We start from the raw sequence: 15,447 nt of genomic DNA, 5'->3' as shown, positions 1-15,447 counted from the left end.
AAGTACATGCCCTTGACCGGAATCAAACCCAGGGCCCTTCAGTCCTTGGGCCATTGCTCTGTCCCCTGAGCCAAACCAGCTACAGCACAATAGTATTTTTGTACAGTCTAAACACCCAACAATAGAACATTGGTTAAATAAACCTTGAACTATCCCTAAAATAGAATATTATGCAACCATTACTTCTGAAATTTGAGTGACGTAAGAAAATGTTTATGATCTAATGTGTAAAGTAAAATGCATTCGTAATGTACAAGAAGTAGTGGACTGTAAAGATATTCATGGGAAAAGACTGGAACTGTGATCATATCTGAGGGGAGGGGTGTTCAGGGCATTTTTTTCCTATTTCTTTGTCTTCAATATTTCCTAGCTTTTCTATGATGGATATGCAATTTTCATTTGTAAACAGGAAAAAAGTAAACTTTATGTTTTAAAAAGAATACACATCTTAAATCCAGCACCTGCATACGATGGGGGCACTCGGGAGACTAGAGGAGGTAGATTGGGGTGCTCCCCGTCCCATAAATAAGCAGCGATGGCCCACTGCTTTGGAGTGGGCCGAATGCCTTCCCCTCCGGCATCTCCTCTGTGCCTCCCCACATGACCACATGCAATTTTCATTGCCAGGTTTGCAGGCGAATGAGCTTGACCAACAGAACTCTTCTAGTAAGTACACCAGTACAGCCTCAGGCTTGCCTTTGGGACGATCCCTGATGCAGTCAGAAAAGGACTCCTGGTCTAGCAGCAGTGATTTTGATGGTGAGTTGCAAATTGGGATCTAACACTGGCCAGGAACTCCTGGGCAGGGGGGCCTTGTCCTGGTGACCAAACACCACTGATGTTTGAGCTAAGTGAGGTCACAGAAGAGGCAGGATCACTCCCATCAGGGCTCTGTAGTCATATTCTAGCACAGCCGTGGGCAAACTACGGCCCGCGGGCCAGATCCGGCCCGTTTGAAATGAATAAAACTAAAAAAAAAAAGACCGTACCCTTTTATGTAATGATGTTTACTTTGAATTTATATTAGTTCACACAAACACTCCATCCATGCTTTTGTTCTGGCCCTCCGGTCCAATTTAAGAACCCATTGTGGCCCTCGGGTCAAAAAGTTTGCCCATCCCTGTTCTAGAACATGCTGGAAAGTGGCCAAGGGGATAAGAACTGCCTGCATGCTATTCCAAGCGAGGAATTACCCGGAGAAGATCTTGGAGGACACACAGCTTGCAAGGCTGCATGCACACGAGAAGAGAGTGAAGAGGAAGTTTATAATGACAACCTTCATTACAAAGGTCTAGGAGGAAAGCACACACACCCATCCTTCTCTTTGAAGCCCTGTGGCACTGTCATCTATGTGTATTTTGTGTGATTGCTTAATGTCTGCTACGGGCACCAGACAGACAGTTCCAGGAAGCCAGGGCCCATATTAGTTTTGTTCCCCCAAATGCAGCCAGGTGCACAGCAAGTCAACAGTGCCAGGAAATGTTTAGGAAGAGAGCGTAGTCCTGAGCTCAATGGGGGTAAAAGGTCTCTGGGCTGTGGAAGGACAGAAGCCTGGTCTGGACAGTGGACACAGTCCAGGAAGAAGAAACACAGCTACATTGCTAGACACCAACTCTGTGCCCAGGTGAGCTCACGTAGCTCACGGCCTCCCTATGAGGCCGGCTGTTGAGCTAAGAACCAAGCAGCCCAATCATTCCAGAATTCTCCTAAGAGCTAAACCCTCCTTGCCAACAAAAACTCACACAAAGTACAATTTCTATAGAAGATCAAAGGGAGACCCACTTTACTTGAAAGGAGGGTGGGGGGCCAGGAGCCCCACTAGCTAGCCCTTCCCTTCCTTCTCCCCTCCGCACTCCCCAGAGGGCTCCATGGAACCCAGTTTAAAAACCCGCATCTCATTGTATAGGGAGAGAACTTTCCAAAAGCCCACCAGGGCGTGGCATCATGTCAGAACCAGGATGGGCCTAATTCTCCCACTTTCCAGGACCCTGCACTTGGCCAGGCCCCGTGCGGTCACTGAATGCACCCACGGAGTACAGTGCAGAACCAGGACTGCCCAGGGGGGTGGGCCTTGTCCCTCTCACAAGTAACTTCGGAGTCCCTGGCTGCAGTCTCCCTGGCTCAGACAGGATTCCAGAATCAGACAAACAGGGTTGTGGGGGGGTGGGGAGGGGCATCCAGCCAGGCCCAAAGCAAAGGCTTCATCAGCATGTTTTCCTTTCTTCTTTCATCTATGAATACAGATGTTCCCCAAAGAGGTTTTCAAAAGAGAAACCTAGACGGCTACGCACAGTATCAGTGGCCATTCCAGCCGTGCCTCATTGGGAGACCCTGAAGATTCTAGGTGGGGACCCCACGCAGGTCTCCGAGGCAACACCACTGCGGGAGTGTCTCCAGGAGGAAGAGGGAGGTGCACAGGGGCCATGAAGACTGATTCAGAAACTCCCCACTGGAGGAGGAGATGTCGGAGCCATCCCTGTGAGCCAGCAAGTCACTCCAGCTCCTGAGAAAGCCACTGGGGGGTGGGGGGAGCTGCCTCCAATTAAAGTCCTTGGTCACATCGCAGGACTGTGTCTCTCTTTTCCCCTCCCCCTTACCCTGGAGAATGTCTTCCAAACGTCTTAACGTGTTTGAAATACGCTAACATAACATCTAGCTAACCTGAAACAAAATTTTTTAACTCTTTGGATAGCCTTTTTTTTTTTCATTTTGAGATCACATCAAACTTACAGAAAAGTTGCAAGAATGGTACAGGGGACTCCTATTCACCTTTTACCCGGATTTGCCCAATGGTTACATCTCCTCCGCTTGCTTCACCATTTCTTTTCTCTCTTTCCTTGGAACTTTATTCTAAACCATTTGAGTTGTGCATAGCATATCCCTTTACCCCTAAATTCTTCAGTGTGTATTTCCCAAGAATACAGACATTCTTATATAACCACAGGACAATTAGCAAAAACAAGAAATTCAACAATGGTTTGGGCACCTGTCCAGAGGCAACCAATGGATTTCTCTCACTTCAATCAATGTTTCCCCCACACCCCCAACCCTTCCATTCTCTAGAAGTCAATGGAAAAGATATCCTCGGGTGAGGATTAACAAGAAAAAAGAAATTCAACATTGATACAATACTATTCAAATGTCACCTATTGCCCCCGAAATGTCTTACAGCTACTTTTTTGCCCAGTCCAGGATCTAATCCAAGACCATCGGCTGCATGTGGTAGTCACGGCTCCTTATTCTCCTTTAACCTGGCACCTCGGTGGTGTTGATTCCTGCCATCTACAAATGCCTTTTCCTTTGTTCAAACCCATTTTTTTCACCTTTCGTGGCTCTTTTTAAATATTCATTTACGTTTTGCAAAATTCATATTAAATTTTTTTCTAAGTACTTTATTTTTTCCATTGCCATTGTAATTGGGGTTTTTCTTCTGTCATTATTACTGTAACTAGTTATTGTTTGAGGGTACAAACACTATTGAGTTAACTGTTATTTTATGTCTTGCTTCCCTTCTGAATTGTTATTGTTTGGGCTCATTTTATCATTGACTCCCTTAATGGCTTACCAGGAATATTTCTATACCATCTATAGCTTCTTCCGTTTCTAATTCTTACATCTCTAATCTATCTTGTCTAATTACGATGGCTAATACCACTAGTACAATGTTAAATACTGGAGATAGTGGATATCTGTGCTTTTTCTGTATTTTATAAGAAGTACCTCTGTCCAGAGATTGAGACAGAGATAGATATCATATTAAGAGAATATCCATCAATTTCCTTTTTTTTCTTTGTTCTAGCGTCTATGGGGAAATCTCTCATATTTAACCAACTTTCTATTCCACAAATAAAGCCCACCTGATCATAATGTATTATTTTGATGCTATAAAGACTGATTCAGTTCACTAATGCTTAATAGTTTTGTTATCAATAGGTGATATCACTGTAATTTTCTTTTTTGCATTGTCTTTAGCAGACTTAGTTATCAATATTATATACTTGCTTCATAAAAAATGCATTTCATTAAAAATCTTGGGAGCTTTCTTTTGTTGTATATGCTCTAGAACAAATTATGTAGCATTGGAACTATCTGGTCTTTGAAAGTTTGGTCAAATTCCCCTGTAAAACCATCTGGGCCTGTTGCCTTTGGAGTGTAGTTTTTTGATGAATTTCTCTATTTTTTCTTAATTTAACAGAAAACTCTCTTAATTTCAGTGCCCCTTCCTGGGCTCTGTGACATCACAGAAAGCCTCTCTCTGCTCCAGATGAGTGAGGCTCAGAGGTTAGACCTAAGGCCGGCGGGAGGGGGAGAGGCGGCCAGGGGTTGGGGGGGTTCTAAAGAGACACTCTCCATCACTCCTGGACACCTTTTTTCTTTGCTCCAAAGTTAGGTAACTCTCCCTCACCTTGACCCCACGGTTTCTCTCTCTGGGTCCCAGTCTCCATACCTGTGCCAAATGACCCTCATGGGCTCCTCAGCTCCACAAGAAGCCTTCCTGCTTATCTTATTCTTCCTCTGGGGTCACTGGAGACCTGAAGTTCAGAGCCCACAGGGGACAACCTTTTCTTTGGCTCCTGCTTCCACCTAGAGGAGGGCACTGGCAATGCAAGAAACACTATACCCCACCAGCCCAGCCAGCAACTCCTACATCACCATCGTTCGCATTATTGAGCACATGCTATGTGCCAGACATCTTGGTCACCCAAGCCTCACAGAAATGTACTGGGGTAGGTTTTACCAACCCCATTTTACAGTTAAGACTGAGGTCTGAGGAGGTTAAACTGCTCTAAATTACACAGCATGGTCCAGCAAGAATTACTAGTATAGCCCCCCTCCGTTTAAGTAAAAAAATTGTATGGCCTGGCCAGTGTGGTTCAGTGGTTGAGTGTTGATCTATGAACCAGGAGTTCACGGTTCAGTGCCACTCCTTGTAGAATGACATTGAGCCCACATACCCAGACTGTGGGCTCAATCCCCGGTAGGGGGTGTGCAGCCAATCAATGATTCTAATCATTGATGTTTCTATCTCTCTCTCCCTCTCCCTTTCTCTCTGAAATCAATTTTTTAAAAATATATTTTATTGATTTTTACAGAGAGGAAGGGAGAGGGATAGAGTTAGAAACATCGATGAGAGAGAAACATTGATCAGCTGCCTCCTGCACACCCCCTACTGGGGATGTGCCAGCAACCAAGGTACATGCCCTTAACCGGAATCAAACCTGGGACCTTTCAGTCCGCAGGCCGACGCTCTATCCACTGAGCCAAACCGGTTAGGACTCTCTGAAATCAATTTAAAAAAAAAAAAAAACTTTTAACGCATGTTCATTGCTCTGCTGCTCTGCCAAACTTCAGGAAGAACCTTTCCATTTGAAAACCAGCGGCGACCAAACTTCTGCGAAGGTGGTTCTGAGCATCTCTTCATCTGGAGTCGACTGTAGGGTGAGACCATAGACAGCACAGGCGCTGGCACCAGACAACACTACGCTAAAATCCCACTGCTGCTCTCGGCTGTGAGGCCTGGGAAAGTTCAGTTCCAACACCTGGAAAATGAGACAAAGTCCTGCCTTGTAGAATGACATTGAAAGTTACGTGAGCTGATAGATGCCTAAGGACCTGTCTAAGATGCTCAACGAATGCCACTGTTCTTGACACGCTGTTTTTCTTCTGTATTTTCTAAGACTGAAGTCACTGGGAAAATGAGATAAGTCCAGAATCAGGATGTTTCTATCCATCTCTGTGAGCAGGGAGTAAAACCCATTAGTAGAGGGAGGATGGGGATAATATTGGGCATATTGTTGTCCACAGGAGAAGGCTCGTGTGTCTGTTCACACGATAATTGCGAGGGCACCTCCTCTATGCCAAGCCCTGTGCTCAGTGCTGGGGTCCAGCAATTCACTGGACCTATCCCTGCCTCCTCGAGAGCGAGAATCTCTCCCCCACGTTCACTGCCATCTCCTTTACACGGTGCTGCCACCAGTAGGTCCCCAAAAACACATGCTGAGCAAACGTCTCATTCCCAAACATGACAAAGGCTTTGGAGAAGAATGAGGTGGGGAAGGAAGAGGGAGTTCTGGGGGAAGGAAGGTCTAAATAGGGTGAATTAAATAGGGAGAACAGGCCAGAGGCCTCTCTAGGAAAGGTGACCTTTAAGCAAGGTTTGAAGGGAGGGACTGAGTCGGACCTCTGAGGAAGAGCACTCCAGGCCGAAGGTGGAGCCCATGCAAAGGCAGCCAGAATGGAGGGGCTGGAGGGTGAGAGGAGACAGCAGGGAGGGGTGGGGGAAGGCAGTGTTAGACTGCGAACTTGGCCATGGGAGACGGGAATGAGAGCAGGCGATGGCGAGGGGCCCGGAAGAGAGAAAGGAGGTTGGAAATGAGTTAAGGGTGTACAACCTTTGAACGTGGATCGTAATAGCTGAATCTTTGGAGAGATGATGAGGTCCACCCACCGCCTGTTCGAAATGGGAGCCTAGGCCCTGACACAGGCATGGACTAACCCAAAGCCACACAGGGAGTGAGTGCAGAGCCAGGCTTTCCACTGGCACGACTGAGCCGCAGCGTCACGCTCCCATGGGACCAGGGCCCGGCTGGAATAGATGGGAGCCAATAGCTACACCCAGGAAAGCAAAGGCAAAGAGGGTGAGCACTGAGCCAGCACCTAGGTCAATGATGGCGAACCTTTTGAGCTCGGCGTGTCAGCATTTTGAAAAACCCTAACTTAACTCTGGTGCCGTGTCACATATAGAAATTTTTTGGTATTTGCAACCATAGTAAAACAAAGGTTTATATTTTTGATATTTATTTTATATATTTAAATGCCATTTAACAAAGAAAAATCAACCAAAAAAACGAGTTCGCGTGTCACCTCTGACACGCGTGTCATAGGTTCGCCATCACTGACCTAGGTGCACCTGCCATCACCGTGGTCACTTAACGTACAGTTAACCATTTGTTCCAAGGTGGGTACCACTATTCCCGTTTTCCAGATAGGAAAGCGAGGCTCAAAGAGATTACAGAATCAGCCCAAGAGCAGACACTAGAAAGCAGAAGGTAAATCTGACTTCTAAACACGGGCTTCTCCGTGGGTGCTGCAGCGTGCGTGTGCTGGGCTCTGCTGGCGTTTTCCAGCCTCACGTTCACTCAGGAAACAGCCCTGCCCAGAGAACTGTTTCAGACCTCCAGGTCTGCCGACTCAACAGGATGCCTCTGCAGATAGACCATCAGAGAAGAGGCTCTGAGCCCTTTCTTGGGTAAGAGGAAGGACTGGCCAGAGGTAGGCCCCTGCAGGTGAGCCTGGGCCTGCTGACCACAGGGATCTCAGGAGGTCTGGGAGGGAGGGGTGATACCTTGGGAAGGGCTGGCCCAGTATGACACACCGCTGAACTAACAATGGGCTTCTGGGATTGGGGCTGCAGAGCCAGCCCCACCCCAGTACCCGTTCCTCTCCCCACAGCCCACCAAAACATGGGGTCAAAGTTCTTCTGTTGTTGCTGCGAGGCCAGCAAGGAGCCTCCTAACAATGTAGGAATGAACCAACAGAATCATCCACGGGCCTTTGGTAGGTTCCAGACGTGGCTGTGAGGTAGTTGGCAAGAACACCTGAGCCTCCCCAGCCACCTTTTGCTGGAACACCCTCAGATTTCTTTCAGCCTTTTGGGGGTGTAGGAGGGGAGTCATTACCTAAACCTGTTAAGATGCATCCTAAAGACTGTATTTATTAGATATTAAAGATCACTGGTTTTCATGTGACAAACCTGCTTGAGTTCTGCCTCAGCCACCTACTGAGCTGGAGCATGTCGGTGCATCTCTCTCTGAGCTTCAGCATCTTCCTCCGTAAAATGAAGATGATAACACACCATCTACTTTTCGGACTGTTGGGAGGATGAAATGGGGCAACATAGATAAGTGCCTAGAATACGGCCCCACACGACGGTACTTAACAAATGGAAATTGTGTATGTGTAGTAGTCAGGACCAGCTAGGCTATGCTGATGTGACAAGTAAACTCAACTGTTTAACCCCGTTTAGGATTATCCTTAGCTCAAGCAAGCAGAATTGTATTAAGCCATGTTATGAGCGATCCCCAAATGCGATATGACCACGATTGTTTATGTGTGATTCAAAGCCTTGTCCTTCACTTTCAGATCTAAACGCAAGTTCTGGCAGAAATGGTGGTCAAAAGAGGTGCCCCCACCCCAACAACACGATGATGAGGGCATGCACTATCGGGAAACCCTGAGGGTTCTAGTCAGGAAGCAGCCCCACGCAGGTCACAGCTGCGGGAGTGACTCCTGGAGGAAAAGGGAGGCGCACAGGGACCATGAAGACTAATTCAGAAACTCCCCCGAGGAGGAGAAGACGTCGGAGCCACCCCTGTGCCGCCAGCAAGTCACTTCAGCTCCTGAGAAAGCCACTGCTGGAGGAGCTGCCTCCAATTAAAGTCCTTGGTTGCATCATAGGACTGTGTCCCTCTTTTCCCCTCCCCCAGCCCTATGTCAGTGATTCCCTTGCATATGGAGCAATGAGAACCCAGTGCCTTAAGAAGAAATGTGGCTTTATCATTCTAAAACATTTTAGTCGCTCCTAACCCACCTAGCAAGGACGCGTCTGAGAGGCCTGCTAGTGTAACAGGCGGCCATCCATGGATGCTGTAATACATGACTAGATCTTGTGGGCACAATTCTGCTCACCTGCTGTGTGACTCCATTTGGTGCTCAGGACCACAGTGTGCAGTGGGCAGGCTGTGCAAAAATCGGATGTGCAACTAGCAGCCCTAGAGCGATAGTGCAGTTACACGGAGCTATTTGCTACTGCACAGAGCATGCAAACATGAGTACCATGCAGGGGATCCCGAATGCCTTCCATTTTAGCCAGGGCGCCAGGCACAGAAGCAGATCACTTCATCGTCATAGAACTTGGAGAGCAAAACGATGAGGGGGAGCATTTTGCAACCAACTCGGGGATCCAGGGAAGGCTTTCTGGAAGAGATGGTGCTTGAGTTTCCTGAAGGCTGAAAAGGGAATTGGCCAACTGAAGAGGAGGGCGAATCATACCCCAGAAGGAGGGAACAAATTAAGCAAAGTTGGGAACAGAATGCACAGCCTGAGGGAGGTATGAGAATAGTGAACTTCAATGCGTGGAATGACTGAAATGAAAACCTGAGCCAGAGCGTGGTGGGACGTGAGGGGCGGCACAGTGAGAGCCTACTATCCAGACAAAGGGAGCTGACTCTATTCTGAAGGTACTGGGGAGCCACAGATGAGTTTTAAGCCACCAAATAACATTGCCAGATTTCTGACTCTTGCAATGTGAACATGGTGAGTTAAGAGGACAACTCATCAAATTAGCACTCCTTGGGCCTGCCCCCACCTCAGAAAAGAGAGGAATTTTAAAAGATGCTGCAATTTTAAGGAAGGAGTGTGAGCAATAATAGCAATGCATAAAGTCTGGTATATTGCTTATTCTTTTAAATGCTTTATAAAGAACTTAGTATAATAACCCAACAGTGTTAGTACTATTACTACCCTGATTTTACAAATTAGGAAACTGAGTCAGAGAGCTTAGAAAGTCTCTTAAGGTTATAATAATAGTAAATGGCAGAGCTGAGACTTGAACCCAGGAAGCCCGACTTCAGAATCTATACTTTTAACCAACCAGTTAGGCTGCCCTTCACAATGATGCTAGAATGCCATTCAGTTGTTCTCTGGGCTCCAAATGTATCGCTCATTGCCTGCTTTTCAAAAACTAGAGCTGATCCCTTTAAATCTTTGTCTGTTCCGACCGGCGTGGCTCAGTGGTTGAGCGTTTTCCTATAAACCAGGAGGTCAAGGTTCTATCCCCTGGTCAGGACACATGCCTGGGGTTGCAGATTCACAGCCTGGAATAACAAAAATTGGAGGTTGAGGGCTCACCTTGGAGAAGGAGTCCTGGTTTTAAAAAGGTGTTTTGTTTTTTTCTGTTAAAAATCCCTGAAGGGTTATAAACTGCAAGTAAGGACTAACCAGAAACAGACCAGGTCTCACAGGACTAAAACCCAGAGTCAAATCTTTCCCAACCCCACTTTTCTCAAAGTAATTCCCCTCTGAAGGAATATCCAGAGTCTTGCATAACTCTTCATTAAAAAAAAAAAATCTAGCATTCAATCAAAAATTACCAGGAACACCAGAAGATAACATCCACTGACCAAAAAGCAACAGAATCAGATCTACAGAAGAACCAGATCCCAGAGATAGCGGACGTGGACTTTAAAATCTTGAAGAAAACCAGTGTAGATAGATAATTCAGCTGAGAACTATAAACAATTTTTTGAAGTCAATTAGAAAATTAGGATTAAGTACCACAATAGCTGAAACTAAGAAATAATTTGAAAGGATTAACAATCAAACACTAATGAGGGCAAGAGTAGAAAATATAGGCTGAATCATGAGGAACCAAAAGAAGGGAAAACACAGTCTTAGAAGATACAGTGAAAAGGTCTTAACACACATCTGAGAGAGAAGAGGGTAGAAGCTTTGACAAAAGATACTGTGTCACAGATTTAAGATGTGCTATGAAACCCAAGTAGGATAAATACAAAGAACTCTGCCTAGCTAGCGTGGCTCAGTGGTTGAGCATCGACCTACGAACCAGGAGGTCACAGTTCCATTCCCGGTCAGGGCACATGCCCAGGTTGTGGGCATGATCCCCCTGTGTGGGGGATCGTGCAGGAGGTAGCCAATCAATGATTCTCTGTCATCATTGATGTTTCTATCTCTCTCTCCCTCTCCCTTCCTCTCTGAAATCAATAAAAATATATTTTTTTAAAAAATAAGGTTTGGCCTGACATAAGAGCATTGAAAACAAAAAGAAAGATTTGACTTTATTTTTATTTATGTAAATATATTTACATTTATTTATGTGAATAAATATACCCCACGGTGCTGGAGTGACTGAGGTCTGATGTAGACTGAATAAACATAAACTGTTAATGGCCTACTACATCAACAAACACATACATTGGGCACCTACCATATACAAGACAGTGAGAGATTTAAGAAAAATAGCAACCATTTATTGAGCTCTTTCTCAAGCTTGCAACTCAAAGCTGCAAGCACTTGGTATTTTTTTATGTCATGTGATCTTCACAATAACCTGCCAGGTAGGTACCCCTATCCCCATTCCACATGGGAGGAGTGAGACCTAAGGGTGGGGAGAACTCGGACTGGAATCAGTGTGACTCTAGAACCCAAGCACCCACTTCAGACACTGTCCCACCTTCCCCATCGCCACGGCTGCCATGAACACAGGGCCTTCAAACTTAGGGTGCACGTTCATTTGTGGAACCTGATCTTCCCAGCAGCCCTGTGAAGTGGGCAAGACAGAGATGACAGAATTCCTTAATGAGAAAGCTGAGCATGTACTTCATGGGCACAGCTGAGCGCCCCACCTGGCAGGGGAGACCGTCAGAAACGGAGGAAAGGAAAGGCAGGGAAGGGCACGCAAGGACCCTTTAAGCCCTAACATGGGAAAACTGCTGTTTTGTCATTTTCCACACATTTTTATTGCGATTATACTTACCAGGATTTTATGCTCGGATGATAAGTACGGGCTTCTACTGATCACATTCACAGCCCACACTTCCTCTGTGGCAGGTGACAGAGTAATAATCATCTTCATGAATAATTCTCATTGAGCAAAGCTGCCCTAAAAGCTGGCTAAAGAGAAACGCCTAACACAGCCATTTCCAAGGGCTGCTCTACACACGATTTCTCTCCTCCGGCCCAGATAAAGCAAGAGTTAGACTCATCTCTTGCACGGCAAGTCACCCATTTCATGTTCACCAGATCCATCTATAAAGGAGGGAAATGACACTTGGGGAGGTTAAGTGACCTAGCCAAGGTCATGCCGCTAGGAAGCAGCCGATCTGGAATGAGAATCCAGGTCTCCTGCTAGCGAGGCCAGTGTTCTGTCCAAAGGTGCATCGGGTCTGGGACACCTCATCCATGTGGGGCTCTAGAGCAGCAGTTACCAACCGGTGGTTCGCGGACCACTGGTGGTCCGTGAGGTCCGAATGGTTGGTGGCCACTGCTCTAGAACCTTTCTACATGTACATAAAGGCAAAGAAGTCAGACAGACAAGGGGCCATAATGGAGCAAAAAAAAAAGGACATTTCCCGAACTTTGGCTTTGGAGGGGCCATTAAGAGTCATGGATGGGTAAACTGAGGACCAGCAAAAGTTACACAGCTAGAAGTGGCAGTTCAGGACCAGAACCCAGGTCTGTACCAACCTCATCATTTGATCTCACAAAAAGCTACTTGCAAAAGCTACTATGGAGATGACAAAGCAATTACCCTTTAGCAGGACCAGGCCATTCACAAAAGGTCAGGTGTGGTATTTTTCCTTGAGGAACTTATAGTCTAGCTAGGAAAATACACATGTGCACAGGAAAATAGAATCAATAACATAAAAAATCAGTAAAGGCAGCAGCTACATCAAGAATGTATAAGGAGACAAACAGTAGCAGGCCTGGCTGTGTTGGAAAGCTACCTAAAGGTGGGGTAAGAAAGGCGGGGCTTTGAAGCATGCATAGGAGCCAACAGCTACTATGGCATAGGTATGTCAGTCCAGCAAAACGTTTCAACTTATGAAACTTTTTACTTCATGGGAGGTGAGGCCAAACTGCAAATGAAGGCTCAGCTCTTCATGGGACCCACGAGTGACAGCGGATGCTTCCTCCAGGCCAGGGCCAGGGCCAGGAAACTGGGCGTTGCTCTCCACCTGCAGCATAAAACCACAGCCACAGGCACACAGGCCTTTGAGCGAAATAAGTCCTCAAAACGGGTCTTCTCCAAATAGCCCCACTAGCAGTTACGTGCTGTTTCTTTGTTTCCTCTGTCTCCTGGTAGCCTGTGTACTGGCAGACAAGCAGAGGCACCACTGTTTTTCCTTAAATACAGGAGAAAACTTAAAGAAGGAGAACATTCTGAGAACTGACTTCTTTTTTTTCAGATTGGGAAGAGGCAGCCTTGCCATCCTAGAGGCCCAAGGCAGGGCCACACAGCGCAGCATCCTCCCAGGGCCTCTGTTTCCTCATCTGCCGTGAGAGGGTAGAGATGGGGGCATCAGCAGAGACCAAACATTGATGGTCGTCTTCACATTTGCTGGGCTGCTGAGACAGTGAACGGATGGCAGAGCGGCCCTTCCCTCCAGGCCCACAGCTCCAAGCATCCCGGAGAGTAGTTTGCAGGTGGGAGCAGCTGGCAACCATTGCTTCTGAAAAGGCCTGGGGTCACCAGGGGATGTCAACAGTCACTTCTGTGCAGGGTCCTGGAGTGACCACAACACCCCATTGCTGATGTGACACACCCTTCAGAGTGTCCCCAAATGCTTCTCTCCTCACCTAGGGCTCACCATGGGCCACCCTGGGCTCCTGAGGCCTCCCTGACTTCTCGCCTTCAGTCCTGGAGGAGGATGAGTACCTTTGTGCCTAGGTCACCTGGCCAGGAACGGGCAGCACCCTGTGCCCAGGATGTGGGCTTCTATGAGTTGGCAGGGGCACGGAACCCTTGGAGAATCTGTGTGTCGTGTCCCCACTGCCTGGGGGAGCTGGGAGGTCACCAGGAGCCGGATGTAGTAGCCGCCAAACACTGCCAGCAGCTGCTGGGCCATTTCCTGGAAGAGGCAGGGAAGTAGAGTGAGGGCCACGAAGACACAGCTCGTGCACATGGGGAAGCCAAGCGGTCCTCACACCCCTGGACCGGCAGGGATGCTCCCTGGGAAGAACCTGGCCGGGCCCTTGTCTGGGGCTCTTGGAAGATGCCTGGTCTGGTCTGGAACCCCAACTCTGCAACTGCAGCCTCAATATCCTTATCTCTGAAGTGGGTAACCTAACTGCTGACAGGCGATTATAATATGCACACAAAAACTACAGAGCCTCAAAGTGCTAGAGAATTTAGCCCTGATTTATCCCAGCCAATCACATACACACACACTGTTTCCAGTTTCCAATGTCTATGAGCCTGTAAAATGCATGAGGTCAAGGAAACACACTGAAGAAAATCACGAGTGAATGGGGGTGGGCAGGAACAGAATACCCCCCGGCTTCTGCCCTTGGCTTTGCCACATTCTCCCTTGCTCTGTGACCTCGCGCACATCAGCTGACTTCTTAGAAGCTATTTCATCCATCGGAGAAGAAAAATTAATCCATACCCCAGAAAGCATGCTAAAGAATTTTATGCATGATAAAACAAAAAGCTGTCGAAGTGTAAGAGGTCATTATAACTATTTCTCCGTCTTTCACAGGCACAGATTTCCGACTGCAATACGACGCATGGCTCATGCTAAGATGTGGGCATTGATTATATTTTTCCTCACTAAGTTATAAGGGCAGCTACTTCCAAACATGTGCATACACACTGAGATTTGATATTCTCAGTAGGAAACTGTATTACTATTGATTTGAATGAATTTGAAAATACAATTTAAAGACCCATCACATTTAATAGGCTATTTCACATAAACCGAGACAGGCATGCCACAATAGAGTACGTGATATTATCCATCTTTCGTGTGCTTTTAAAAAAAGTCCATGGGGCCCGACTGGTGTGGCTCAGTGGTTGAGTGTCAACCTATGAACCAGGAGGTCACAGTTCGATTCCCGGTAAGGGCACATGCCTGGGTTGCAGGCTTGATCCCAAGTGTGGGGCGTGCAGGAGGCAGGCAATCAATGATTCTCTCTCATCATTCATGTTTCTATCTCTCTCTCCCTCTCCCTTCCTCTCAAGTCAATAAAAATATATTTTTTAAAATAACTATTTTTAAAAAGACCATGAGGTCCAAGTAAAGAGATTAATATATTTATCTTTTTCTTTCCTAACGGTCCTATTTGCAAGCCCCCACTTCCCTGCACACACCGTGCCTGAGCTCACTCCTTACTGCATGTCTCCCAGACAGTGGGTGTATCCTCATAGTGAGAAGGGGGCAGCATGAGCCACACACTCAGTATCAGGTTTCTGGTCTACCAGCACTGGTCAAACCCAGCAGACAGCTTAGCAAGACCAACAGAACTCTTGGGCTGGAGGAACTGGAATTCAACAGAGATGAATATAAGATTTAATTTTTTTTTAATGTTTTTGTTAATCCTCACCAGAGGATATTTTTCCATCGATTTTTAGAGAGAGTGGAGGGGAGGGGGAGAGACAGAGAGAGAGAAACATTGATGTGAGAGAGATACATCAGTTGGTTACTTCCCACATGCACCCAACCAGGACTGGGGATGGAGCCTACAACCGAGGTGGGTGCCCTTGACTGGAATCAAACTCAGGACCCTTCAGTCCGAGGGCTGATGCTCTATCCAGTGAGCAACACCGGCTCAGATTTAAATATCTAACTGCAAAACATGTAGATAGATTGGTAAAAAGATTTTAAAGTGATCCAAATATTCATCAACATGTTTAGGATTAGGATAGTT

At 46.7% G+C, this 15,447-nt stretch overlaps 1 protein-coding gene across 1 annotated transcript in view; it reads right to left on the bottom strand.

Moving 5' to 3' along the window:
- Positions 1 to 11,026: 11,026 nt before the first annotated feature.
- Positions 11,027 to 15,447, bottom strand: part of LOC102753445 (chromosome unknown open reading frame, human C9orf91) — a 23,239-nt gene continuing 18,818 nt past the window's right edge. Inside the window, exon 9 of the mRNA XM_006772877.2 lies at positions 11,027 to 13,649. Within this exon, the coding sequence (XP_006772940.1) occupies positions 13,470 to 13,649 (180 nt within the window). The 3' untranslated portion in view covers positions 11,027 to 13,469. The remainder of the gene's footprint in view (positions 13,650 to 15,447) is intronic.

Source organism: Myotis davidii, unplaced genomic scaffold, assembly GCF_000327345.1.
Source record: "Myotis davidii unplaced genomic scaffold, ASM32734v1 scaffold866, whole genome shotgun sequence".
In the NCBI taxonomy this organism is placed as follows: Eukaryota; Metazoa; Chordata; class Mammalia; order Chiroptera; family Vespertilionidae; genus Myotis; species Myotis davidii.
Note: the sequence above shows the minus strand (reverse complement) of the source record. Positions and strands in the feature narration are given on the sequence as shown.